This window comes from Vanacampus margaritifer, chromosome 9, assembly GCF_051991255.1.
Source record: "Vanacampus margaritifer isolate UIUO_Vmar chromosome 9, RoL_Vmar_1.0, whole genome shotgun sequence".
Classification (NCBI taxonomy): Eukaryota; Metazoa; Chordata; class Actinopteri; order Syngnathiformes; family Syngnathidae; genus Vanacampus; species Vanacampus margaritifer.
Window position 1 is genome coordinate 20,070,223 of NC_135440.1, and position 27,524 is coordinate 20,097,746.

The 27,524-nt window shown below is 37.7% G+C and overlaps 2 protein-coding genes across 9 annotated transcripts in view; both read left to right on the forward strand.

Moving 5' to 3' along the window:
• znf385d (zinc finger protein 385D) overlaps positions 1 to 27,524 on the forward strand; it is a 76,813-nt gene that overhangs the window by 13,006 nt on the left and 36,283 nt on the right. For 6 of the 7 annotated variants that reach the window (XM_077575160.1, XM_077575161.1, XM_077575165.1 and 3 more), the window contains exon 2: positions 10,620 to 10,768. In XM_077575160.1, the coding sequence (XP_077431286.1) occupies positions 10,620 to 10,768 (149 nt within the window). Of the gene's footprint in view, positions 1 to 1,785; positions 1,837 to 10,619; positions 10,769 to 27,524 lie in introns of those variants that run through there. The other variant, XM_077575164.1, reaches the window with a different exon arrangement.
• On the forward strand, positions 15,695 to 25,683 carry LOC144058102 (uncharacterized). Of its 2 annotated transcripts, XM_077576345.1 has the most exons (16): positions 15,695 to 16,176; positions 17,030 to 17,161; positions 17,241 to 17,403; positions 17,569 to 17,761; positions 17,853 to 17,945; positions 18,894 to 18,947; positions 19,080 to 19,157; positions 19,781 to 19,834; positions 19,989 to 20,078; positions 20,705 to 20,758; positions 20,905 to 20,991; positions 21,246 to 21,354; positions 21,614 to 23,020; positions 23,555 to 23,710; positions 23,826 to 23,879; positions 24,233 to 25,683. In XM_077576345.1, the coding sequence occupies exons 2-16, from the start codon at positions 17,056 to 17,058 to the stop codon at positions 24,493 to 24,495; spliced, it is 2,961 nt and encodes a 986-aa protein (XP_077432471.1). In that variant the 5' UTR covers positions 15,695 to 16,176; positions 17,030 to 17,055; the 3' UTR covers positions 24,496 to 25,683. The 2 variants fall into 2 exon arrangements, with proteins under 2 accessions (XP_077432471.1, XP_077432470.1); XM_077576344.1 differs by having other exon boundaries at positions 15,695 to 17,161.

Here is a 27,524-nt window from a genome sequence, read left to right on the forward strand (position 1 = left end):
TGCTAGATAAACAAGTTTAGCGGCTATGTGGCTTGCAGTGAAAGCATCACCGTGGGCAGGCTCGGCCGGCTAGTGTAGCAGCGGCAGCCATGCACGGAAGCATATGTTGCGCCCAAATCACTTTGGAGCTTCTAGCGTTGAGCGGAGACTTCACAGATGTGTGGATTACCCATGATGCACTGGGGCACTAATAGCCCTAACCGTCCCCCGCGTTTTCCCCGCCTGCTATAAGCGCAGATGCTCTTCAGGATTGACCTGCTGACAATTAGGATGCGTCCCCGGCCGCCGCCGCCATGGAGGACGCCATGTTCATCATTTATATGTGGAGTCCAAAATGACTCATTTTCAGGGTACCCCCCCCCCCCCCAAAAAAAAAATACAACACCACCCCAACTTAGTTCCAATCACTTATAAGGGAAAAATGTGTTACGTCGGCAGAAGGTCTACATCAAAGTCAACGCACACCCTGACCTACCAGACAAAATCCCTTCAATAATTCACAAAGCAAACCACTGTGGTTACATCATCTTCCCAAACTGGAGTGATGCAATAACTGCAACGATGAGCTGCCTAAGCAGCTTAATCAGCAAAAATTGGCACGCATTTGCTTTCATGGCTGACCTGTGCACTAAAGCATTACAGTGATCCATTTTTAACAAAACAAGCTCACTCAAATGTGTCTAACTTTTTACTATGTTCACTTGTTATTGTCAGATGTCCAATCTTGAGGAGACCAAATGCTGCACGGCTACTGCAGAGTGAGGAAAGAGATGGAGCTATTTTCAACAGTTTAAGTTGGTTAATAATGCAAACAAATATTATATTATATTATTATTAATATATATATACAACATATGTAAAGACCAATAAAATGGATTTATGAAAAAATCAGAAATTTACCATATTTGGACATTGTCGCAGTGTATAAAAAATAAGTAGTGATAGTTACAGGATCAGTTTTCTTTCATGTTTAGAAAATGTACATTAGGTTCATTAACTCTTTTTCCTGATGAAAACATAACGTTAAATCAGGTTTTCATCCAATTGTTTTGAATTTTTCAAGCAAATTTACTGAAAATGCGCAAAACGGTCATGCGACTTATGCCCGTTTCCATCTGTTCTTCTTTTGCGAATATTGAGAGGTGACTCCGCCGCTGTAGGTGGCGGTATACACCATAGAGATGGGATCCACCAGAAGAAGAAAAAGACCAGGAAGTGACTGCGTTGTGCGATGTTGTTGTATGAGTTTTATTTTTGAATTCTTGATAAACTGTAGCGTTTCTTTGCTGTTTTCCATCTAAAATAGCATTAATATTGGCTTCTTTAATTCCAAAAAGATTTATGTTTCGTCGTCCCCCCAAACATACCTTACTTTATTGTCCGCCATTGCTTTGTGACTACAAACAAACGTACAATGTGCATCAGGTCTTGCCAGCGATTATTCGCAAAACTTGTTTTCATAGCCAAAATTAGCATTTTTTTTCAAATCCACCCCCCCTAAGCGTAAAACCCTTTTTTTGTGCAAATTTTGGGCCCTTTTTCGAATTTCTAGAGTTCCTATTTATTTTTATTTTTGCATTTCTTAAAAACTCCACCGTGCGCCGCCAACATCGACGTCAACTACCTTTTTTTTTTTTTTTTTTTCAATGGTCAGCGCAACGTCTTGGGCAGCTCTGGTTTAATGAATGAGCGATATTAAAAAAAAACACTAACTATGGCCAGCAGATGGCAGCATTGTATCTCTTTTTTTAATGGAATCCTGTGGCTCAAATGACATCACAACATGGAGGATCTTAGGAAATACAGTATTTTCAAGGATGTCGTGAAGAAAACATGGTAAATAGATTTACTGGTGATTTTCTTCTTCTCTTCTAGCATCTAGTTTGAATGTGTGATGTGTCAGTTGAATCGACAAATACCCAAGGGCGTCCGGCCACAAAATTCTGACGTAGTTAACATGATCATTGAGGGACTGGCTAATTCATTCAGGAGATAGCAATAAATGAAATGCCATTACTTTCCTCCTGGTAGATGTAGCCTAAAGGCTAGCATACTAGCATAAACTGCAAATGAGCCTAGCTTAGAATTGAGTGGTTCTTTTGGAGGCTAATGTTTGACTTAGAATCCGTTTGGCTGTGGTTGATGGTTGATTTTGCTGAAATCGAAGTGAGAGCTGACATTAGCTAGCATGCTAGCCATTTAATTTTCTTCTTCAAAGGCAACTCAACCAAACCTTTTTAACCTAATACTTGTGCGAAAACGAAGTTAAGTTGCCAGTCTTGATCTTATTTGTACAACTATTTATCACGTCCATGTGATTTCCCCTCGGTTCAACTGAATTAATTCTGAAACTGTTTTCTTAAGGAACTCAAAACATACTTCCATTTAGTTGGAGAATCTAAACTGAAGGGAATGAGTTGCATCTCGGCTCTACGCAAGTCATTTAAGGCTCTCGTTAAGAATGTTATCCGATACGGGTTTTTGCGTCTGAACTTGGGAGCCACAGTGATAAAAACATGTGCGTCTCCTCTCATGCCTCGTCTTTGATGTTCCCTTTTTTCAAGTGCTTTTAGTTTTACAATTATAGAGAGCTGCACGCAGTTGTCCATTTGTATGCTAGTGCTGTATTACAGCTGACTGGCTTAGTGCTTTGACATGTTGCCAGTGGTGACCGTTGATGAGATTTACGGGTTCCATTAAACATGGCTGACAGTCATTATGGCTGGAATGTACCATTTTGTGTCTGGACATGTTGGCTGGGGTCATTGCTGTCATGTTATCTCCTCACAGCTGCAGGGGAAAAAAAGAGAAAAAAACATCAACTATCTTCTTGTTCACATAGTGGATTTTATCCCATTGGATGTCCTGTGGATGCTTTAACTCATTCACTGCCATTGTTGGCTATAGACGTCAAAAATTCATTTGAACTATTTCTATTAGTTAGACTTTCCATAACAAAAAATAAAAAGTGCTGTGAGCATTTGGACTATTGCAGTATTCCCCCACTATATCACAGAATTTTAAACCATTTTTTAAAACTCATTCACTGCCATTGACGGCTATAGACGTCAAAAATTCATTTGAACTATTTCTATTAGTTAGACTTTCCATAACGAAAAATAAAAAGAGCTGTGAGCATTTGGACTATTGCAGTATTCCCCCACTATATCACAGAATTTTAAACCATTTTTTAAAACTCATTCACTGCCATTGACGGCTATAGACGTCAAAAATTCATTTGAACTATTTCTATTAGTTAGACTTTCCATAGCAAAAAATAAAAAGCGCTGTGAGCATTTGGACTATTGCAGTATTCCCCCACTATATCACAGAATTTTAAACCATTTTTTAAAACTCATTCACTGCCATTGACGGCTATAGACGTCAAAAATTAATTTGACTATTTCTATTAGTTAGACTTTCCATAACAAAAAATAAAAAGCGCTGTGAGCATTTGGACTATTGCAGTATTCCCCCACTATATCACAGAATTTTAAACCATTTTTTAAAACTCATTCACTGCCATTGACGGCTATAGACGTCAAAAATTCATTTGAACTATTTCTATTAGTTAGACTTTCCATAACGAAAAATAAAAAGAGCTGTGAGCATTTGGACTATTGCAGTATTCCCCCACTATATCACAGAATTTTAAACCATTTTTTAAAACTCATTCACTGCCATTGACGGCTATAGACGTCAAAAATCCATTTGAACTATTTCTATTAGTTAGACTTTCCATAGCAAAAAATAAAAAGCGCTGTGAGCATTTGGACTATTGCAGTATTCCCCCACTATGTCACAGAATTTTAAACCATTTTTAAAAAAAAAAAACTCATTCACTGCCACTGACGGCTATAGATGTCAAAAATTTATTTGAACTATTTCTATTAGTGTCACATTTTTTTCCACTTTTGTTAACAAGAGTATGAAAACCTAGAAAAATATGTATTGTACGTTTAGAACAGATATAAAATTTTTGTTTAATCCAGAGTTAACTAGTGAAGTCATGCGATTAATTACAATTTAAAAATTTAATTGTCTGACGCCCCTAATTTTTTAAAAATATTTTCTTTTTTGTTTGATTACTTAATTAATTAAACTCAAGATTAATCACACATTTTATATCTGTTCTATATGTACAATACATTTTTTCCTAGGTTTTCATACTCTTGTTAACAAAAGTGGAAAAAAAAAGTGAAACTAATAGAAATAGTTCAAATGAATTTATGACGTCTATAGCCGTCGATGGCAGTGAATGAGTTAAAAAAAAAAGTTTTAAAATCCTGTGATATAGTGGGGGAATACTGCAATAGTCCAAATGCTCACAGCGCTTTTTATTTTTTGTTATGGAAAGTCACGTGGCGACCTACCACATGTCACCAACGTGTGAGTATCACACATGTACTTTCAACTCTGTCCCGCCGCAGACGACCCAAACGGAATCCTCACACGGGCATGCGGCGTGCTTGGAGGCTGACGTGGAACATGGCACCAAACATGCTCCTTTCATTGTTTATTGGAAGCGTGGCACGCAGAGGCGAGCCTCCGCATGAGTCACCGCATGCGGCCTCCTGGCAGCAGATGGCGACGCTGTCACTCTCTGGCATCTTCTCTTCCTGCTTACATCTTTTCAAAGTTTTATTTTCACCACATTTGCTTTATTTTTATATGCTTTTTATTGCTCCGCTCTTTTGCGGTTGAGTGTTTTTAGTTTCATTGGAGGCTCTAAATAGTGTTGGAATTTTTCGAAATATGTACGAAATATTGTCTTGATGTTGACGAATTTAGGTTGCTATGTTTATTATAGACTCGGTTGTCTTTGGTTGTTACAAATCTGCATTTTTGTTGGTTTACATTAAGAGTAAATCGTATATGATGTTTCAGAAAACATATTCTTTAGGTTCATTTAGTATGAGTTTGCCATTTTTTTAAACATGAACACGTCTTAAATGGTTAAGAGCAATACGTACGTTGGATTTGTTTGATCACAGAATTGTCTAGGTTGTTTATGAAAGCGCAGTAGGATCCCTTGAAGGGTTAGGATTGCCATTATTTTTGGTTAGGTTGTATTTGACGGTCAAGAAATGTCTGTTGGGACTCAGTTGTCTTTGATGTTTATGAAGACATTTAAGTTAAATTGTCACGATACCAAAATTCGGACTTCAATACCGTATCTGTATAAAGTATCTTGATACCGGTACTGAAACGGTACCATGGCAATAACTTAAAACGTCATTAAAAGCAGTGGAATCATAAATGGTAAAACATGAAACTTTTATGAATTCCATAAAGCAATTGAGGATAGTAACCTTGAAAAAATATTGTATTTATATTCCCTCTTGATAAAATAGTATTTACACAATTCAGCTATTAAACACAAGTGAACTGATTCTCTGAGATTTGTAGCAAAAGCAGCACACATTTTTCTTTTTCTTTTCTTCTCTTGAGTTATTGTTTGGCAAGTTTATATAATAGCTTCAGTAGAAAAGATTTCATGCTGAGGGCATAATGAGTCATTTGTGTGAAGTCCACTTGTATTTAAATGCATTTTAGTATTAAGCAAGCCCCTGGGTGGTATTGCGACCTGTTTTTTTTTTTTGGGTGGGGGGATGGTTCTGACCAGGCTATTTCCAAATAAAACCTCACCCACGGGTTAATAGTCCTGCCATGATTTAAGTTAAAATATTTGATTTCTATGCCCAGTTAAACCGTATTACGAAATGTATACTGGATCAATCTGTCACTCTATACATATCTGTTTTGACATACACATTAGTGTTTCTACATATGGGTACTTTACTTAAGCCGTAGCCATGGGGCATCCCTCCCCCAATGCAATCTGTTGCAAAGTGCATTCTTGTTATGCTGAAGAGCGACACATTGCATGCAGTCGTTTCCCCTGTCCTCATTATTTGTGATCCTACTAGAAGATAAGTCTCGGCGCCCCGTTTGTGTTATTGTGTGGTGCTGACGGTAAACAGGAAGTGCAGCTGGCATTTAAAGAAGAAAACATTTTTGCCATGCAGCATAATAAAAATATAATTTGACTGTTTTCATAAAAATGAATGAAATGTAATGTGAAATGTCGGGATCAACATGTATTGGGACACACATATCGTATTTTCACGACCTTAAGGCGGACCGTATTAAAAGGCGCAGTCTCAGTTACGGCTGCTATTTCTGTATTTAACACACACATAAGGCGCACCGCACTATTGGGCGCAGGCATGGTTAAATAGCTCAAAACACATGGTAGCATGCTTTCATGCTAAAAATGCTAACGCATGTTTTTAAAAAGGCAGAGTTTGGTTAAACTTTATTGAAGTATTCAACAATGTAAACAGTGAGTTCAGTTGTACTTGAAGTATTTAACAATGTACTCACGTTAATTTTGATCAATCCTCATCCACAAATCCCTCAAAGTCCTCATCTTATGTATCTGAAATAGCTGGGCTAGGTCTCCCTCAAACGCGCCAGGTTCCCTCTTGTCATTGTAGTATTGTCATTCAGTCTCGTAGCCGTACGGCTCCTCAGAAATGATGCCGGCTTTTGCGAAAGCTCGGACATTTGTTCAAGCGGACAAGTTTAGCCCAAGCATGCACAATCCATTCACAAATTGTGGCGTGAGATGCTCTACCAGTTCCATAAAGCGAAAGCAGACAGCACAAGACGTCCAACTGTATTATAGACTATGTTTACATGCAGGCAGTAACCCTTTTAAAAGGCCATGTAAACAAGCGCAATAAATCAAATATGGTTTTTGGCCTTTGCAGTAAAATCCCTGCCACAGTTTGGCTTTAGCCATTTATGCTAGCACGCTAGCTCTCTAGCAGGTAAACAAGCACCATGAGAGTTAGCTAGGGAGCTAGCTAGCTAGCTAGCAGCCAGATAAACAAGCACTATGAGAGTTAGCTATGGAGATAGCTAGCTAGCTAGCAGCTAAAGCCAAACTGTGGCAGGGTTTTTACTTTCTGGACCTGGATTTGCCACCTCTGCTCTTTGGCCCATCTGCAGTTGAGCACCAATGGCAGCAGATTCACTTTCTGGCCTCCTCATTCTCGCAGTTTTTTTTTTTACGACGTTTGCTTTTATTTACTCTCGACTGAAACGCCGCCACCGTGGCTTTCCTCGGCCTGTAATTGATGCGACGTGCTGGGCCGTCGTCAAAGCCACTCCGCTTCTCTGCTTTTCATTAGCGCTCAGACGAGCTCCTTTAATTCCTTCAAGTTCTGGACGGCCTCCACCGTTTTATCGGCCTTCTTTTCTCTGATCCTGGCACATCATAGCAAATCTCGTGCTGTTTCCAATTAGCCGTTTATGAAATCTTCAGCTGGCATGACCGACGCGACGCAAATGTGCTCGCTCGTGACATTCGGATCATCTGATAGGACACAGGTGGTCATCCGAGGCCGCCGACTCACTATTGTATATTATTTCTATCCTTTTTGGCCTTTTGGTCCACACGCAAAGATTTGGTTTTGGAGTCGCCCAGAGCGGAATTTATGGAAAACTGCGGCTGGGATCAAGACAAAACTGACTGTGTTGACAGGAAAATCTGATTTTGGACGTTGGCTTTCATCCTTTTGCATGATGTCACGGCTGTTAAGTGAAAAAAAAAAAAAAAAGGCAAGTAATTGTGCTGACCTCACTTTAGAGATTCTCAGCATGTCAACATTTAGGTGAATTAGTTTTGTTGAAGAATGTACATATCATATTCTATAATATTGAAGCAATCTTTTGTTCTGCGTTTTTACAAAATGCTCGTAAGTCTGAATTTCAATTGAAGATCTTTTAAACTTTCGGGTTGAATTGAATGCAAAACAGCACAGACAATGTACAAAACACACAATAAGTTACGTTGCCTCGTTGTTATGAAATTAGTGTGCGTCGTGATTTGAAGAGCACAAGTGGAAAAAAGACAAGAATATAAAGCAAAGTCAAGATTGTCTCGGTTAGAGGATTTCGTTTCTAGTGGGATGGATGATTATGAGAACAAAATGAAAGGTCATTCATGTTCGATTTTTTTTTTTTTACTAAAAAAATTGCAGCATTAACAACACAAACTTTGAAAATATTTGAATTATTTATTAATTTAGTTCTGCTCCTCTTCAGTGTTGTGGCCTTCGAGGTTGTCTTGCTGAAATGATTATTTTTCTTTTCTTTTTTAAGAAAAGGGAAGGCAAAATAGACTGAAGCTTTACAGTACACCTTTTTGATGAGTTTCATCCTTTGTTCTTTTTCATTTTCTTTCTGAAAATTGGAATTTGGTCGATAGATATTTATCGATAGCTAGCTAGTTAGCTAGCTAGCTAGCTAGATAGCTATATAGATAGATAGATAGATAGATAGATAGATAGATGGACAAGTTGGAACGGACGGACGGACAGACAGACATACAGAGATATAGATATATATGTTTATTTATAGTTTTTTTTTATTATAGGGGAGCAAACCCCCATTTTAATGAAAATTGTTTATTGGAGATTTATCAGAGCTTTTTTGTAGAATATTTGGGGTTTGCAATCATTTTTCCACCCAATACATTTTAATGGGTTTCAATTGTTGCCCAGCATTTAAATTGGTCACTGCTTTAAATCATACTCGAAGTTTTCGTAATCCCAGAATAGGTCCTTGGTGGGCTAAATTGACTTCAATGTTTTGAAAACACCCACATTAGGTTCCAAAACATGAACCTTTTATTTTTCTCATAAACATGTTAGACTTCAAGATGTGATATGTTTTTTTAAATCTTTTTGATGTTTACAAACACATGTAGGTTCCTCAAAGATTAAATTGCCTTTACAAAAAAAAAAAACCTGGCTTTTATAGGCTTGTTGAAGATTAGATCCACCATCGAAGACTTCCAAGATGCCTTTACTTGAACTCAGTAAGTGGCCGGGATATGAATAAATTGCATCGTAACCATCTATACGGTCGTAACCCTAAATAACCTTTATTGTTCCTACGTGGGAATAATGGCCTCTTCAAGGACACTGGACACAAATCGCTTGCTCACCTCATCGCTTTTGTTTCTATTTTAATGTTTAAAAACGAGCTGCTGACTTTCTGATTAAAACTGGCCTGGAAAGTAGTTAATCTTTAATTACATGCAAAACATATTGTGTTTGCGAGACCATTTGAGTGAGATTCATCTCTAGGGGGAAACCGTGTCTGAGTTTGGCTCGCCCGTTGCCAACTTTTCATTCAAAGCAGATGTTTGGCTCGCAACTTTGCGAATGTAGGGAATAAACACAACATGCGTACGTCATTCAAAACATGGTTCATGTGCGGAGCCTTGTTGTAATCCATACAAGACAAAATCGTCAATACAGCAATTTGTTTTGGTCAAACTTTCACTTAAAAAGGACTGAAATGCTAAAAATAAAACATTTAGCGCTCACCCTTCACGCTGGTCAGCAGCGTGACAGCCGTGAGAAGATTTAAGAGCATTAATAAAGCCATAAAACTAATGGACATGTTGGACTGAAACCATGGAAGATTTTTTTTCTCCCACGTTGGAGCTGCCTGACGTCCCCAAAGTGGGATTTCATAATGTCATACAAAAAAAGCATCATAGGAGGAGTGGAGTTCTCATCGTTTTTGGGTCCAGGGACCCCTTACACATCAAAAAGAAAAAAAATTATGAACTATTATTATAAGAAAAATATGTACTATTTTTAAAAGTCCAAAAAATTATTTTAAATAAAATGTACCCCCACTAGAAGTGTAAAAAAGCCACTGACGTTTAACTACAGCCATTTACAGAGTCAGCGTTGATAATGTTTCTTAGAACTCATTAAAACCCAAAAACGTATTTATACGTTTTATGTTTTTTTTTTTTTTTAATGCATTTTTAATGCTACAGCACACAGAAGGCTTTGATGTAGCTCCTGACCTGAAGAGGTGGTTGGCTTAAAGCAATGGTAGTTTAAAAAAAAAACGACCAGCAGGTGGCAGCAGAGTATAAGATATCAGCCAGGGCCATGTTGCAACTAGCTCTTTTTGCCAGTGTTTTCAACAGGAATGTGAATAACTATGAAACTTAGCTATATTCTAATGATAATTACTGCAAAACGTAAACATATAGAAATATACTTTTTATGCTGATGAAAGAAGAGACTCTAGTCTTTCTTTTGGTTTGTTCCATGTTTTTATAGCAATAGAACACAATATTCTGTGGGCCTTGCAAAATCAGTCAAAATCCAGTAAAACAAATGGGAGCCAAGGGGGTTGCTTCAGTGAAAATGGCTGGGAGTGAATGTGTGAGTTGAACATCTGTAGATAAATAATTTTTGCTTTCTCAATGTTTTTGCTCTTTTATAGTTGGATATTTCACATAAGCAAAACATATTGGCAACATGTTTTATTTTCCACAAAAAGCTCGCCTTTAAGTTGGGAATGGATATTTTGGTTGAAAACCACATTTATCTATCTTATCTTCATTTACTAAAGAATGGAAAACGATGAAAACAAGGTTTTGTGTGGATCTCATTAAGAATCGTGTTTCTTTAAATGAGAAATAGTGTCAATGTCATTTGTGTCTTCGGTAAGCAAACAGAAAAAATGGCCTTCTGTGTCCATTTACGTGTTTGCTTTGTATCCTCCCCCCCCCACAGGTAACACATGTCACAACGGCCTGGTGCCCCCGGTGGCCCGGTCTGCCTTGCCGTCTGTTCACAGTGCTCTGGCCATCAAACACTTCCTTCCCTTCCCATTGGACAGCAACGCCTCGGCCGCCGTCAACCTCTTCCCGGGATTCAATGCGGTGAGTGTCAACCTTCTTCTTGTTGTGTGTGTGTGTGTGTGTGTGTGTGTGTGTCGCCGCGTTGGTGATTCACGTGTGATGTTTAGGAAAAATTGTAATTGTCTTTGCCAGTTAACACCATGTGTTATGTTCAATGGTAACTCAACTACCGGTAGCTAATTATCTAGCTAGCTAGCTAACCGGCTAATTTATAGACTCAATTATCTTTTACCTTTCAACAACAAGTATATCAAGATCATGAACTCATTCACTGCCATTGACGACTATAGACGTAAAAAATTCATGTGAACTATTTTTATTAATTTTAATTAATAATAAAAAAATAATAATAATTAAAAAATAATTAATTAATTTAATATTAATTAAATTTTTTAGGAAAACCTAGAATTTTTTTTATTGTACGTTTATAACAGATATAAAATTATCAAGCGATTAATTACGATTGAACGCCCTTTATTTATTAATTTATTTTTTAAATTAGGCCCGTCAGGCGATTATTTAATTTTTTTATTGTAATTAATCACATGACTTCACTCGTTAACTAACAATTAATCACAAATCTTACATCTGTTCTAAATTAACAATAATTTTTTTTCTAGGTTTTCATACTCTTGTTAGCAAAAGGGGATTTTTTTTCTTAAACTAATAGAAATAGTTAAAAAGAATTTTTGACGTCTATAGCCGTCAATGGCAGTGAATGAGTTAAAGATCTGACTATGACTTTGTTGTTAATTAAGAAAACACGTACAGTACAGTGTGTCCAAATGTGCAATTTTTACCCGGGCCTTTACCTGTCTTATTTAAATTTTTCAAGTTTTGTTCCAATCAACCAATCATAGGGCAGAAAAATTGTGACATCATTAAGGGCCAGTGCTCTGGGCCTGTCAGGGCAAATTTGAAATCCGATTGGCAATGGAGAACAGTCCCATTGATCATGTAGCAGACTGGGCAGATTAGATTGACATGGCAACGCAGAAGCTGAAATCTGATTGGCCAAAAAAAAAAAAAAACTCTTAACGTCTACTCCCACACACGAAAATGGTGAAGTCAAGGAAAATTCTATGAAATGATGACAATAGAATGTTAGGAAAAACTTGGAATAAATCCGTGGAAGAAATATTTGAATTTAGGTTATGAATGTAGGTCAGCTCTCGCCGCTGCTTTAAAAGATGGCCTGTACATTTCCAGGCTCAAATTGTTGCTATTTTCTTTGTCTCTTGTGGGAAAGTGATTTTTGGTGTTGACATCCTTGATGTGGGCTGGCTCGCACACAAATGAGCCCAGAGACAATGTGAAACTCTTCAACCTTGTCGCGAAGCTCTCATCCGCCGTTCCCCGTGGGTTTATCGCCACTTCCTTCCACCGCTTCCTCTTTTTCCCAGCTGCGCTCCAAACATCAAACCCTTCCGTCCTTTCCTAATTCAAAAGAAAGTGACTCCCGAGTCTCCGTGCGGCTTTTATCCGTTGCGCTTGTTTGATTCGCCACGCTTTTGATGACGTTGCCGATTCCGACCGCGCTCGTTTTTTCCCTGTCATGACTTTCAAAGGGGAAATCAATAGATCTGTAAGTGTGTGCACGTGAGGAAGTGCATGAGGTCTAATGCACGATACATTACGATGATATCTATGCAGTCATTTCATATAGGGAGAAAGACGGGGTAAGCTATTGTAAAATCCGGTGTGAATAATACGCACCCGTACACACACACACACACATATATATATATATATATATATGTGGTCATTTTAGTAGGCTATTTTTTGTATTTCCTTACTTTGCTTTTAAATCTCTCCCTGTTTGTAACTAATTTTAAATATTGGACTTTAAAAATCTGTATTCTATTTTTATTTAATTTAATTTTTTTAACCCCTTAGTACCGCTTTGGTACTGGTAAGCGACTCTAAACAATGCAAAAAAAAATATCGTATTTATTTGTTTTTGTTTTCTTATTAATAACCCCCCTCGATTTGGGATCTGTTTTTTTTTAAATCTACATTTCATCCATTATCTGTTCTATATTTTCTATATTTGCACTGATAGCAAATGGATTTTCTTGAACTTCAAAGTAAATTTGATCTTCAACATTTTTGCAATTGTAAACAATGAAGACGATTTGGACAAACCTAACGTACAGCGAGTTAATTTAGTGATCAACAAACTAAACAAAAATAGCCTCCAAGGAAATTATTTAAAACAGTCAAATCCAATTTAGAGCATTCTATGAACTCAACATATGCGTTTGTGTGAACAGTAACAATAACAATAATCATTTTTGGAGTCTTCATTGAACCGAACCTAAACTTTTCCTAACCTGCTTTTGTTTTTAAAAAAAAAAGTGGAGTACAGTTTCAATTCTTCAAGCCTCTCAGCAATAAATATTCTCCGATTTCTATAGTCCTCCATGAACGCAGACTGATTATCTTTGTGCTTAACCAAAATAAGACATTTGCAAACATCTGCTTATACTTTGGAAAACAATAATCGGCATGCTAGCCTTTTTTCTGCCATGTTACAAACCGAACCAGTAACTGATTTATAAGCCAATTATGTTTGTGCATTATCCATTTGTTTTTGTTTTTTTACATAACTTCCTGGTTTTTAATAATGAGATCAAATCCAAATGTTATTTTAATCCGATTCATCAATTAATTGAAAAAAAAGAGATTAAATGATTAGATTAAATTGACACAATTATACCAGCAGTACATAAACTCATTTACATTGTAGCAAAGTTTCAATTCTTCACTGCTTCCCATGAAAAGATCAAATATATATATATTTTTTTTTTTACAAAACTGTGAGCGTTAAGCGTTATGCTCTCATTCTTCAAATACTGTATTTTGCCGCCGAACCCCTTGAGTGTAATGTGCAAACACTCGATTTTATAGACAAGAGAAGTAAAATGTATTCCCATTTGTTATGGCAACCACGCCTGTATCAAACAGCTTCTTTTCCGCCTGCGTTTAAAATTCATGTTTGTAAAAAGGTGGTAAAGCGCCAGCCCGCTTTGCATATTTCTCAGGTGAGGAGCTTTTTCTTTTTCGTTTGAAGAACACGTGCGAGCTTTAACGAGGAGATGACTCGCGCTTGGCAGCCGGATTCCTCAGAAATCATCTCCAACATAAATCGTCAGAAAATGCAACGCCGCGTGGAGCCACACACGCATACGTACGCGTCTCCAAAATCTGTAAATTAGCATCAGAAATTCATCGCTCGCCTTTTGTTTTTATGATTTCTTCCCACACTCCAAAGGAAATATTCACCCAGCAAAGCCATACAACTCTGGAAGACATCTTGCCTCCACTGGCCCGGCGTAGTGACGGCTCTGACATTCTTTTGTCGAAGCTCTTTTTATTTATGACTAATGGCATACTTCTTGGTTATGAGTTATGAGCAGCAGACACTTTCGGCTCTTGCCGCTTCCACTCATAACGTTGAGGAACTCTCATGAGTGTGAAAAAAATAAAAAATAAATATGTCTGCCAAACAATGCTGTAATGTGTGGTTACCATAGTGACTATTTTATTATACATTAAAGCAAATTATGATGTTTTCCGACACTCAAGCAGTTGTTTTTGAGTAAGCTTCACCAAATTCGCATAATCCTGTCAGTCAAGCTATCAATCGCACGAGTGACACAAATCTTTTAGCATTTAGCGCATAGGCTAGGTTACAGATTGTGATAGTTAAAAAATTGCGCTATAGTTGAACATATAAACACTTTTTTTTAAGAGTTAGACCCCTACCAAACCCTTGAAACTTTATTTAATTTCTAAAACACACTTAAACTTACAAACCATAACATTACATCTAATGAATGTCTGCTAGCTTACGGCTAACATCTGTCATAGTTGGAGCTAACAGAAGTTAGCATATATGTAGCTGTAGCAGTAATTATGAACATTTAAACTGCTAATGAAACACATTTCACAACATGGTGGCAAAGCACTAATTTTGTCCAAAATGAAGCTCCTTAATTCACTTCAACATACTGTATTCCCTCTCACCAACATGTCACAATATGGCGCCAAAGCAATACTTTTATTGTGAGCACAAAAATGATAATCAGGGTCATTTGTGTGAATTCTGAACCACGAATATGCGAAGGTTCACTGTAAATTTCAGCAACAGTACTTTTATTTTTTACTGCAACTTAAAGGGGAAGTTTGCAATTTCTCAGTACATTGTCAGAAATAAACTCATTTACTGCCATTGACGGCTATAGGCGTCAAAATTTCATTTGAACTATTTCTATTAGTTTAAAATAAATTCCACTTTTGCTAACAAGAGTATGAAAACCTAGAAAAAAATATTGTAAATTTAGAACAGATATAAAATTTGTCATGTGATTAATTACAATTAAAAAATGTAATCGCCTGAAATAAAAAAAATATTAAAAATAAGGGCCGTTTAATCGTAATTAATCGCATGATAATTTTATATCTGTTGTAAATGTACAATAAAACTTTTTTAGGTTTTCATAAAAAATTTAATGAAATGAAAAAAATGTTAAACTAATAGAAATAGTTCACATTATTTTTTTTCACGTCTATAGTCGTCAATGGCAGTGAATGAGTTAAATTTGAAATCGAAAATTAGGCAAAAAATTTACAAATGCATTACAGTCAGGTTTATACTGACTTCTTTTACACAAGCATCAAGTAAGACTTGTCAAATCTGCAGTGAGGAATTTGTCAATGTGTTTGTTTGTTCACGTGGATGTTGTTGTCGAGGAGTCAAAAAAAGAAGGGAAAAAAAAGCGTAGTAAAGATTGCGCCAGGATGCCAGCTCGCACTGAATGAAATCATAGAGGAGAGAACAACTCGAGTGGAATTGAAACTTTTTGGAGTGGAATGAAAGAGAAACTTGAAGTGAGGGCAGCAACTTAACACATGAAGTGTGTGCAGGCAGGCGTGTGTGTGTGTGTGTGTGTGCGTGTGTGTGTGTGTGTGTGCGTTTGTTAATGTGGTTTAGACCGACAAATGATCTGACATTTGACCTGGGAAAAGTTGACACTTGTGTTTAGAGCGACACAGGCAGTGTCGGCCTAATTCAAGACTTGTTTTTTAATTTTTTAGGGTCTATAAAAACGTTTTTTTCTGTAAAAAGAGAAAAATATGGGCCTACTACTCAGCTAGGACAATAATTATGCATGAATTCATTTCTAAATATCTTATAAATATGATTTTTTGATCTGTCAGTGTAATCCCCTCGTCTGAGATTTTGTGTGTGTGTGTGACATCCTACTGGCCGTTTTTTGTTATTGCACTTTCACACACACACACAAAAGTACACACAAAGGGGGCGGTGGCATGACGTGTAATGTGGGCGTGAGGTACACTGGATCTCCCGCGAAAGCGTCATGCGTCAACGTGGGATGCAGACAAACACAACGCAGAACTGCACAGTAAGTAACAAGCATATATTCATTGTAAATAAACCCAATTTAATGAGAACACGGTTATTTTTGTTGCGGTGAGGTAATTTCATCAAGGCAGTGCAACTTTTTACGCTGTTTTAGAAAGGTTTCATGATAGAAAATGAAAACTTTTTAATTCGTTTACGTAGATGCCTCGTTCGGTTGTTGCTGGTTATTCAGATATCTAATTTAAACACGTACGTGACGGTTGCTCCACCATAATAATTATCTCATATTAGGACAGGCGGTTGGGACTAAGGATGGATGGATTCATTTTGTCTACGAAGCGGATATTTTGCCGTGTTTTAAAAGTTCACGTAGCGTTAGTTTGCCGTGAACCGCGCGAGAACTATACAAGTTTGAATTCTGTGTCGGCAAAATAGCGCTAGCAGGAGAGTTGCCGGTAGCCTCTCAGTACTATATTTTGCTGTGAAACGCGAGAGAACTACAAGTACTAATTCTGCGCCGGCAAAATAGCGCCAGCAGAAGAGTTGCCGGTCTCGCCTTTAACAGCTATCTTGCCGTGAGTCGCGCAAGAACTACAAGTAGGCCTACGAATTCTGCGCCGGCAAAAAACCGCTAGCAGGAAAATGTCCACTGCCTTTTCTCTAACGTTTGTATTTATCTTTGGCCATCTGTTACTTAATTAATGAGCGAGCTTGAGCATTTTCACGTATTGACAATTCCGAGGTGACGTCATCTCTCATTGAAAAGCATTAGACTTTGGATCGTTGTAGTTTGATTTGTGAGGATTATATTGATTTTAAAATATGAGATGTTTATATTATTGTTTATAACAATCATTTAATTTTTTGAATATTTACTTTTTCTTTGGGTACAGAGGCTCTTGATTTAAAAAAGAAAAACATGCCAAGGCAAAGGTGTTTGAATCCAAAAAAAGAAGCAATGCTTTATATCGATACCGGAAGAGACAAACATGGACTTGATGTGAAATACATCAGTGAATTCAAAGGTAAGATACATCTAACAATAACAGTTAACTAAAAAGTGAATCTTCCACCTGACTTCATTATTATTTTTGTCATTACTAGGGAGAGGGGTCTTTGCTTGTGCTTCTTTTGAAAAAGGAAACTTCCTGCTAGAATATCATGGTGCACTTCTAAGCAAACAAGAATGTGAGAGGAGACAGAGATTGTACCATGACAAAATGAAAGCATTCATGTTTGAGTTTCACTTTGACGGAAGAACTTGCTGGTGCGTATTAAGTCCATGCTCCATTTAATTAGTCCATATTAAAAGTCCATAATTTGTTTAGACTCATTAGCTTTGAGTCAAAACCCGAATGGGATCTTAAATCAAGAAAATCAACACTACTGAGTTCTAACTATATAATATTAATAATTGGTTTTCTATTTGAAGTGTTGATGCAGCAACAGAGGATGGGTCACTAGGAAGACTGGTCAATGATGACCACATCAACCCAAATGCCACAATGAAGTATTTAAATGTGCAAGGAAAGCCCCATCTGTGTTTATTTGCGACACGGGACATTGACCCAGGAGAGGAGATTACATATAATTATGGTGACTCTGACTGGCCATGGAGAAGCAAGGTAATCATATCAGAATGTGATGAGTGGTTAGTGATCTGAAAATCTGTATTGACTGAATTAAACTCATGATGTTTGTCAATTTAAACCTCAGGAATCTGGCCAACAAAACACATCCACATCCAAGCTCACCGTGGAGGAAACTACATCTACAGCGCCCACAGATGCTCTGAAATCTTTTCAAGAGGTAAATCATGTACACTATTTTAGTGCTCTTTTACAGTCCATACGCTATGTACAGGTTAGGGTTGTCACAATACTAAAATTTCAAACTCAATATCGATACCCAGGAAAATACTTGATGCTTAATACCTTTCAATACCATACCAAAAGATATACTAATCCTAAAATAACAAAAATAATTAAGACAATCATTTTTTCACATGCAAATAAATAATTTAAACAAATGAAAGAATACGCCATATTAAAAAATGCCACTTTATTCTACGAATGACTGTCTGAGCCTGTCGTATCACTGGTCTTAATTTTCTTTGCGGTTGGAAGTTTTTTTTTGTTTTGTTTTTTAAAGACAAGCATGTCAATGTGCTCCTGTGCCCTTCTTGGCTTGCAAATGAGCCCTGAATTTACTAAAAATGAGGCACAACTTGAAGCAGCAATGCACGAGCACACTAAGCTAACCATGAGGCCGCGGCTAATGGCTAATAATAAAACAACAGTCACTTACTGAGCATAAGTCTAACCGCGGTAGCCAGCTAACGGCTAATAACAAAACAACAAGGCATCTGGCTTTTTCTTGTCCACCAAAACTGGCACGTTTAGCCCTCCTGCCACCACACTGGTCATACTAAGCAGCTGTAAAACATAGCTGAACAAGCAAGGTTGCAGTGTGGGCTCTCCTGGGTGCGGGAGCCTGTCTTCCGAGGCAGCGATGCTAGTGGAGTGTGCACGGCTGACGCTGCAGGAACGCTACCATGTATCGATAGTATTGATACCATTACAAAGAGATATTGTATCCGGATACGACGTGTTTGAAAAGTATTGATACTTTTGACAACCCTATTAAAAGTACACAACGTGAATGGATTTTAACGCCATCTTTAACTCTTAAAAAACAGACAAAGTTTACCACTCATACATGTCTGTGTTAAATGTTTCCTTCCTGTCTCTTTTGCAGCATTCTGACGCAGAGAAGTCTGCCCAAACCTCCAGAGTTGAACACATTGAACAGGTACATGTAGTTGTTCAATAGATTTCAACGCCATCTGGCAGTTAAAAACTGTATGCATATTTCTGCACTTTCAGTGAATTTGTAATCAAACATCATTTCTGTGTGTATTGTCTCTGTATTTTTCTCTTTCAGTGCATGATGGAGACAAGGCACTCCTCAATGAGTTTGAGCCAGAATGACCTGAGTCCACCGCACAATAGTTCTCAAAAGGTAAATTACTTTATCACTAATGAGTGTCATTTAGCATCCAACTACAGTAATTGTTTGCAGTGCTCTATCAAGTTACCAGTAATATTTTGGTGTACAGAGAAACTTATTGAAGGCTTGATAATATTTTGAATGGACCGAGTGTATGTGTGCGTGTGTTATCACCCAGATTTATTGTGTATTGGACTGACACATTTCGTGATAGTATTTTCAAGTTTTAAGTCACAACCTCATCCATAGGTTTGAATGTGTGTGTGTGTGTTGTGTCCAAGTATGGCATAGACTGACACTGGCATACACTGACTTTCGCCGAGAAAGCATTTCCTGTAGAAGTTGTCGCACTCACCTACTTGTGTGTGTGTGTGTTCACATAATCTCATGGTTTAGAGGGACATTTAACCTCATTGTATCTTTAAGTCTTACAGTCACCCAATATCACCTTTCTGTGGAGTTGAATCACTATACATACAGTATATAAATATACTTGGTAGGCTATTGTTTAAATGACCTAACATAAACTCTGTGTTTCTTGATCCTGCATCACTCTGAATCAGCAACGTAATGTAAAGCGTTGTCTCAATGAAGGTATGTCTATGTTTAATGTTTCCTTCCTGTCTCTTTTGCAGCATTCTGACGCAGAGAGGTCAGCCCAACCCTCAGAGGTTGAAGATATTGAACAGGTACATGTGGTTGTTAAATGGATATCAATGCCATCTGGCAATTAAAAACTGTCAAAGTTTACCGCTCATGCATATTTCTGGAACTTGAAACAAATTTGTAATCAAACAGTCTGATGGCACCTGTGTGTATTGTCTTTTTATTTTTCTCTTTCAGTGCATGATGGAGACAAGGCACTCTTCAATGAGTTTGAGCCAGAGTGACCTGAGTCCAGTACGTCGTGAGCCACTCAACAATTCTCAAAAGGTAAATTACTTCATCATTAATGAGTGTCATTTAGCATCCAACTACAGTAATTGTTTGCAGTGCTCTATCAAGTTACCAGTAATATTTTGTTGTACAGAGAAACTTTTTGAAGGCTTGATAATATTTTGAATAGACCGAGTGTTTGTGTGTGTTATCACCTAGATTTATTGTGTATTGGACTGACACATTTCGTGATAGTATTTTCAAGTTTTAAGTCACAACCTCATCCATAGGTTTGAATGTGTGTGTGTGTGTGTGTTGTGACCAAGTATGGCATAGACTGACACTGGCATACACTGACTTTCGCCGAGAAAGCATTTGCTGTAGAAGTTGTCGCACTCACCTACTTGTGTGTGTGTGTGTTCACATAATCTCATGGTTTAGAGGGACATTTAACCTCATTGTATCTTTAAGTCTTACAGTCACCCAATGTCACCTTTCTGTGGAGTTGAATCACTATACATACAGTATATCAATATAATTGGTAGGCTGTTGTTTTTGAAATTACCTAACATAAACTCAATGTTTCTTGATCCTGCATCACTCTGAATCAGCAATGTGATGTAAAGCGTTGTCTTTATGAAGGTATGTCTATGTTTAATGTTTCCTTCCTGTCTCTTTTGCAGCATACCGACACAGAGAGGTCCGCCCAACCATTAGAGGTTGAAGGTATTGAACAGGTATATATGGTTGTTAAATAAATTTCAACGCCATCTGGCAATTAAAAACTGTCAAAGTCATGCATATTTCTGCAACTTCAGTGAATTTGTAGTAATTAAACAGTCTGATTACACCTGTGTGTATTTTCTCTGTATTTTTTTTTCAGTGCATGATGGAGACAAGTGACTCCACGTTGACCTTGTGCCAGGGTGACCTTAGTCCAGCACTTGAGCCTCAGACCAGTTCTCAAAAGGTAAATTACTTCTTCTTTAATGAGTGTAATTAAAAGTACAATTACAGTTAACGGTCAACAATTGTTTCCTGTGCATGTCAAGTCATCAGCAATATTTTTGTGCTCTGAGAAACTTCATTGGATGCTTGATAATTGAAGTCAGAGTTTGTACATATTTGTTCATCTAAGTTTTTTTTCTGCTAGCAATCCCATATGCTTATTAAATATTTTGCTAACACTTTTTAAATAAATACCCCCCCCCCCCCCCCATCCAGGACTGTTGGAAACACCTTCTTGAGGTCTCAACACTGTCACCCTTTGACAAGTGTGTTCTATGCTTGGGACATATATCTTCTTTTACATGGACTGGATACAGATGCAAAGGTAAACCATATATTGATAGCATTGCTTTGAGTCCAAATTTAGACGATACAGCCAGAAACCAAACAAATGATGCCATTGGCCACCGAACAGTTGTCTGCATTGTGGACATGATGTAACAATTTAATTACTGGCAACTCTTCTTACACAATATAAAATACAGCACTGATTGGTACAGAGAAGAAAATTGTTTAAAGAAGTTATGTTGAAACTGTAACTGGCACTGTTTGTTTGACCCAACATTTTCTAACTCTGTTCACAGCATGTTCAAGAGTCTGGCATCTGTCCTGCTACAGACGAAAGAAAGCAGAGGATGAAATATTAGACTCGGATGAGGAGCAGAACTCTGGAAGCAAATATGTCCCTGATTCAGATGAGGATTCAGATTCAAGCATGACTTTGGTGCCTCATCAGTCTAAAGTACGACAGAAGGAAGGAATACCAGCCTTACCCACTAACAACTCTAACAGTTTGGACACACATTTTCCAAATGACGCTGGCACATCAAAATGTTTGCTCACAGATGTCATTGCTGGCGAAACGTCAGATTCAGAAATTTCTAGCAAAGACTCATCAAATAAGCATGTGAAGAACAAAGATAAAAAATCTCTAGAACATCTCAATTTGACCAATAGAAATGACTGTTTTGTTTGTGGTAAGCCACAAAGCAGACTGACTCGCCACCTGAAAGTACACATGTCTCACCCAGAAGTTTCATATGCATTTTACCTCCCTGGTCACTCTCAGGAGCGCAAGACTTTGTTTGAAAAAATGCGAAACAGAGGAAACTTTCATCATAACATTGCCATACTCCAAGGTGAAAATGGACAATTAAAAGTGAAAAGGGTGCTAAAATCTACTGCAGTGGCTGGAAACTTTGTGCATTGTATGCACTGCCAGGGCTTATACGCACGCAAAGAACTGTGGAGACATGTCCGAAGATGTTCGTTAAGGCCAGAAAATCGCAATCTGGATAAACAAGCTGGAAGAGCCAGAGTTCTGTGTTTTGCTACAGCCCAAGATACCGTATTCAGTCAACACTTCTCGAGTGGAATGTGGAAGCTTCTTAGCACAATGAAGACGGATGACATTGGCCTTGCTGTACGAAATGACCTATCTATTGTTCATTTGGCCCAGTCCCTGTACAATAAACATGGTCAAGATCCCACAAAGTACAAACATATTCGACAAAAGCTCCGAGAAGTGGGACGACTGCTGGTATGTCTGCGAGCAAACTACTCTGTACACAGCCTGGAGGAAGCCATAAAGCCCTCAAACTCTCAAACAGTTGTTCAAGCAGTGAAGCAAGTTGCTGGATTTGACGAAGAAAGCCTCTCCTACCATACACCAAGCCTGGCTTTGAAATTGGGGCACACACTAAACAAAATCTGCGACATCATTCATTGTCGTGCACTAATGCCAGAAGATGCAGCACTGATGAAGGCAACTGAAACATTTAGGAAACTATATACCTCCAAGTGGTGTGAGTTGATTTCCAACAAAGCTCTGAGCACATTGAGCAGTGCCAAGTATAATAAGCCAACAACACTGCCCTTTACAGAGGATATCCAGGTACTTCACCAGTACCTTCAGAAGACTGCTGACAGTGCTGTTAGTAACTTGATGGAGGAAGCAACACCGAAAAACTATGCTGAAATTGAAATTGAAGGTGAGTGTTCAGAATGTCAGATGATCATGTTTAGTAGGGGTGGGAAAATATGGGTACCTCAAGATTTGATTCACTTCCGATGCATCATTAGTACATTTGTATTTTTAAAACAATTGCAGAACTCAAGGAAGAGCAAAGATTTATATTTCATACTGACTTTTATTAAAGTGGCAAGGCAACCTGGTTTACAATAGTGTGTCAACACACATTTCAAAAAGTGCCAATGGCAGCGTTTGCTGTAACAAATGTTTAACTTCTCCCAGTGCAATATGCAGAAGACAACAGTGGCTTTTTATTTTTATGTAAACTTTAAAAATCTATTTTTAGTATCGGTAACTCTGAATCGAAGCAGAATCTTTTTAATACGACGATTGATGCATGAAAAAAAAACAATTATCGTTCTCACCCCTACTACTAGATGTGGCATCCTTTCCATCTTGCATCTGTTACAGCTGTACTTCTGGCCAATTCTAAAACTTGATGCCTTGGGGTCTGATGCCTCACTGATCTTTTATTATGACTATCTTTTTCTAGGTAACTTATCATTCAGTGAGAATGAAAATAATGAAGGCAGTGACTCAGAGGGCAGCGGCACAGAGGTCGGAGGACCACTTTGTGAAGATGGCAAAGACCTGGATCCAGCCTCAGACTCTATGATCCTTGAGCAGGAACAGAACTCTGGTGGCCAAGGTAGGTTCTCTGTCTACTTTACAAATTTTCTCTCAGCAGACGGGGCAACAAAGGCCGCCCGGTATCAGTATTTGTTGATGAGACAATTTTCACATGTCGTTTTTGTTTTTACCAGATAAGCTGTCACATGTGACGTCTACAGTAGGAGACACAGTCCCTTCAACTGGCGGTAAGACAAGCTTTAGGATCTTTGGATTATGTTATGAAAATATGCAATGATGTAAGGCCTCCTGAGCAATGAAATGAGCTTAAAAAAAACATAAAATAAAGTCACGTAACTGCTTAAGACTAGATGCAGTCGGTAATGGTCTTTTCTTTTGCCATCCTGCAGCCACACAATAGCCTGCATTAGGCCATAAATAATGGCTGTGGAGAGTACTATCTACTTCCTGTTTTTGTGTTGCAGCCACTGTAATTGACAAATAATCTGTGACATTAGTTAGACTTACCTTCTGATTGTTCAAGTATCTGTAAATATATATATATATATATATATGTATTTTTTGTTTTGTTTACTTACAGTCCTCTCAGGAAAAGACGATGCTGATCAAGAAAGTGAGGCAAGGAGACAGCCAAAGAAAATGTGGAGCAAAGCCGAGGTCGCTGCAGTGATGCGACATTTTGGAAGCCACATAAAAAAAGGAAAACTTGCCTCCAAAGTTGAATGCAGCCAGTGTAAGCGGGCAGAGGACCCTGTGCTGTCACAACGGACTGTACAGAATATTAGAGACTTTGTGAGAAACCGAATAACCACAGCCAAAAGGCAGGCCCAGAAGAGACGGTAAACCTATTTGCTGGTATCTCACTGAGCAACGAATGCTTGCGAACATAGAGAATTTGGAGTTTTTGTCGGGATTCATAAAAGGTTGCAGAAATGTTCAGTTTTCACTTGTCAGTTTTTCCTGTCGCAAAGTTTTTTTTTAACATGTTCAGACAGTTTTTCACTTTTTGCAAGCATCTTCTGAAACCTTTTATGAACCGTGACAAAAAAAAAACAAATTTGCTATTTACCCAAGCATTCATCACTCAGTGAGATACCAGCATGAGAGTTTCATTTAAAACTAAATTCAGGGAACTTTTTATTTATGTATTTAATTATATTTTCACTTAATGCTTCAGACACTAAGAACTCCCTGCACTTTTTCTCTTAGAAATTAAAACAAAAATCTTAAGGGAGATCTGAAGTATATGCCACAAAGGAGGTGGGACTTACGACTTCTGTAGGTCACACACACGCTGTTTCTGGTTACTGTTGCAACATAAGGGTGGAAGTGCGAGTATGGGGCACGGCCTATATGGCGCTACAATAACTGGTATCAGCGTAGGTGTGTGACTTACGGAAGTTGCAAGTCCCGCTTTCCCCGTGGCATATACCCCATTTACGTGCCTAATTTTCAATTGACCTTAACACAAGCTAATGACCCTGGCAGCACCCAGCACTTTTTGTTAGCAAATAGACCAATTTGTTTTAAAACTTAATGTTTAAAATTAAACTAAAAGCCTTTAACAAATTTGAAAGTTATAAACATGCTTAATAGCATTTCAACATTTAAAAAAATATTAATTTTGACCCCATTTTTTTCTTTTGCTACAAATGAATATCAGCTCCAAATGTGGTTATTGGCCTCTTTGACTACAAATAATCAGTATGGTGTCGGCACTGTCTATCACTACTACTATAAACTCTATATTGGAATATTAAACTACAAGGCTCTGAATTTTCAGTAGGATAAAAATGGCACACCAACACGTAGTGCGTAGTGGCTCGGAACACCTTGATTAGAAAGGACTTTGTAGAAAACAGTGTACAGTGTCTAGACCAGTCATACTTGTTAATAAAACATCTGTGTTTACTTTAATTTAGATTGCGTTTGTATGTTTTTACGTTTGTGATATTACAGCTTGGTAAGTGTGGGGTTGCTAATTTCTGAGGTTTAAAGGAGCCTGTGTCATTAAATAGACACTTTCCTACATTCTTTGTGCAGTTGCGTCTTAATTTGTGTGGCTGCAAATGTGAGGTAATTGTCTTTTTAAAGTCTCAATAATGTTGATGCTCATTACTGTCGTATTTTTTGTATTAGTCATGAAGAAACACTTACAGGGGTGAATTCATCATCCATCTATATCCAATTGCTCTCTTTTGGTTCTGTTCACCTAATGCATAGTGGTGTCAGGTGGTGTATTTATGTTAATTTTGGGTGGTGGGGGGCGTGACTACCTTGTCCCTTTAAAGTCACCTTAATCCTGTTTTGTCCTTGTAAACCACAATTCAAGTGTCGTCCCAAACCACCATTTTGTCAGGTCTGATATCTCAGGTTGTTAACCTCTTTTCTAAGCTCTGAAGGGTGCTAAATTCTTCTCAATTTTTTTGAAGTGATTTAGCCTTACTCCCATCATTCTAAACCCTTTTAAAAGGTGTGTCAACTTAAATCACCACCGGGCCTGTTTCTGAAATTTGTCAGTCTATACCATATAAACAGGTATGTGTGTGTGTGTGTGTGTGTGTGTGTGTGTGTGTGTGTGTGAGTGAACAAGTCTCAGGAGGCCTGAAAATAAGATCTGTCTCGCCCGCGGCCGACATTTGTCTTGGAGAAACAATACAAAGTCCATTTCCCCCTGCAGAGTAATCAGGAGTGTGATTTATTGATTGTGCACGCTGGGAAATTGCTTTGTAGAAGTGCACTCACACACACACATAGACACACTCACGCGTGCACACGCGCACGCTAAGGCCTCCATCATAGTCCATTTGGGGCGTGGACCCGCCCTCACTAAGCCAATGTTGGCGTTTCTGATGAATGCTGGTGACGGACGTGTTTATTCAAGTAACGTAGAAGTGATGGGATAATAAACAGTCGGGATTTTGATGGCTCTTTTTAGCATTGTTGCCTGATTAAGTGGCAGCGTTTTAAAATAATTGTGATTTTTTTTTTGGGAGAGAGCTTTTGTTGTGATTTAATTGCAGGAGCCAAAACAAGTCTTTTGGTGTTTTTTTTTTAATTTACGAAAACAAAGTACTGTATGATTTGTTTTTAGAATATCACCCCAAGTGCACTTTTTACAAAACTAAAACTACTTTTGGAGCTGTAACTAGAGAAATGGGTTTAAGTACTTCATCAGGTGTTCATCAGACTGGTTGCTTAACTCATCCTCTGCCAGCTGTTTTCAAAGGAGAGTTCCAAAAGTTGTTTTAGAGGAAGTCTCACAAAATATTGTGTTGTGTGACAATTTAAGCACTTAACCTACCGAAAGGAAGAATGGATTCTCTTGCACCAGGAAAAAAAAAGTTTGCCTCTCGCTTTTTCCGTTCTTTAGGAATAAGTTGCAGAACATTGGTTGGTTTCAGTAAAAAAATAAAAAATAAAAAATGAAAAAAATAAATAAATAAATAAAGTTTTTATTTGCTTATTTGCATTTATCCCATCAACGGCATCATTTTTTTTTTATCACAATCATGTCTTTTTTTTTAATTTTTATCTTATGACCGAAAATGGATAACAGCTGTGATTTAAGCTGTGTTAATATAAAAATATTTATAAACATTTTCAGTTAACTTTATAAATGAGCTCTCGGCACCTTTTGTTTTTGTTTGAAATTACGTGAAAGTTTAACACTTCATTTTCTTAGTTTTTTATTTTGGAATTTTTTTTTTTACTGTAGAAAATATAGAGAGCTACAGTATTTACTTGTATAGGTTTTCATCTAACATTTTAATACAGAATCCCTGGGAGCTCCTTGAACTTTTATTTAAAATAATAATAGTAATAATAATACCTGTGATTGTCTGGCAACCAGTTCAGGGTGTACCCCGCCT

What these genes read in the sequence shown, in the direction of transcription:
- LOC144058102 (XM_077576344.1), top strand. Translation starts at nt 17,056, where the DNA reads ATGCCAAGGCAAAGGTGTTTGAATCCAAAAAAAGAAGCAATGCTTTAT. An exon ending in ATACATCAGTGAATTCAAAG is followed by an intron (nt 17,162 to 17,240) that starts GTAAGATACATC and finishes TGTCATTACTAG; the next exon opens with GGAGAGGGGTCTTTGCTTGT. An exon ending in TTTGACGGAAGAACTTGCTG is followed by an intron (nt 17,404 to 17,568) that starts GTGCGTATTAAG and finishes TTCTATTTGAAG; the next exon opens with TGTTGATGCAGCAACAGAGG.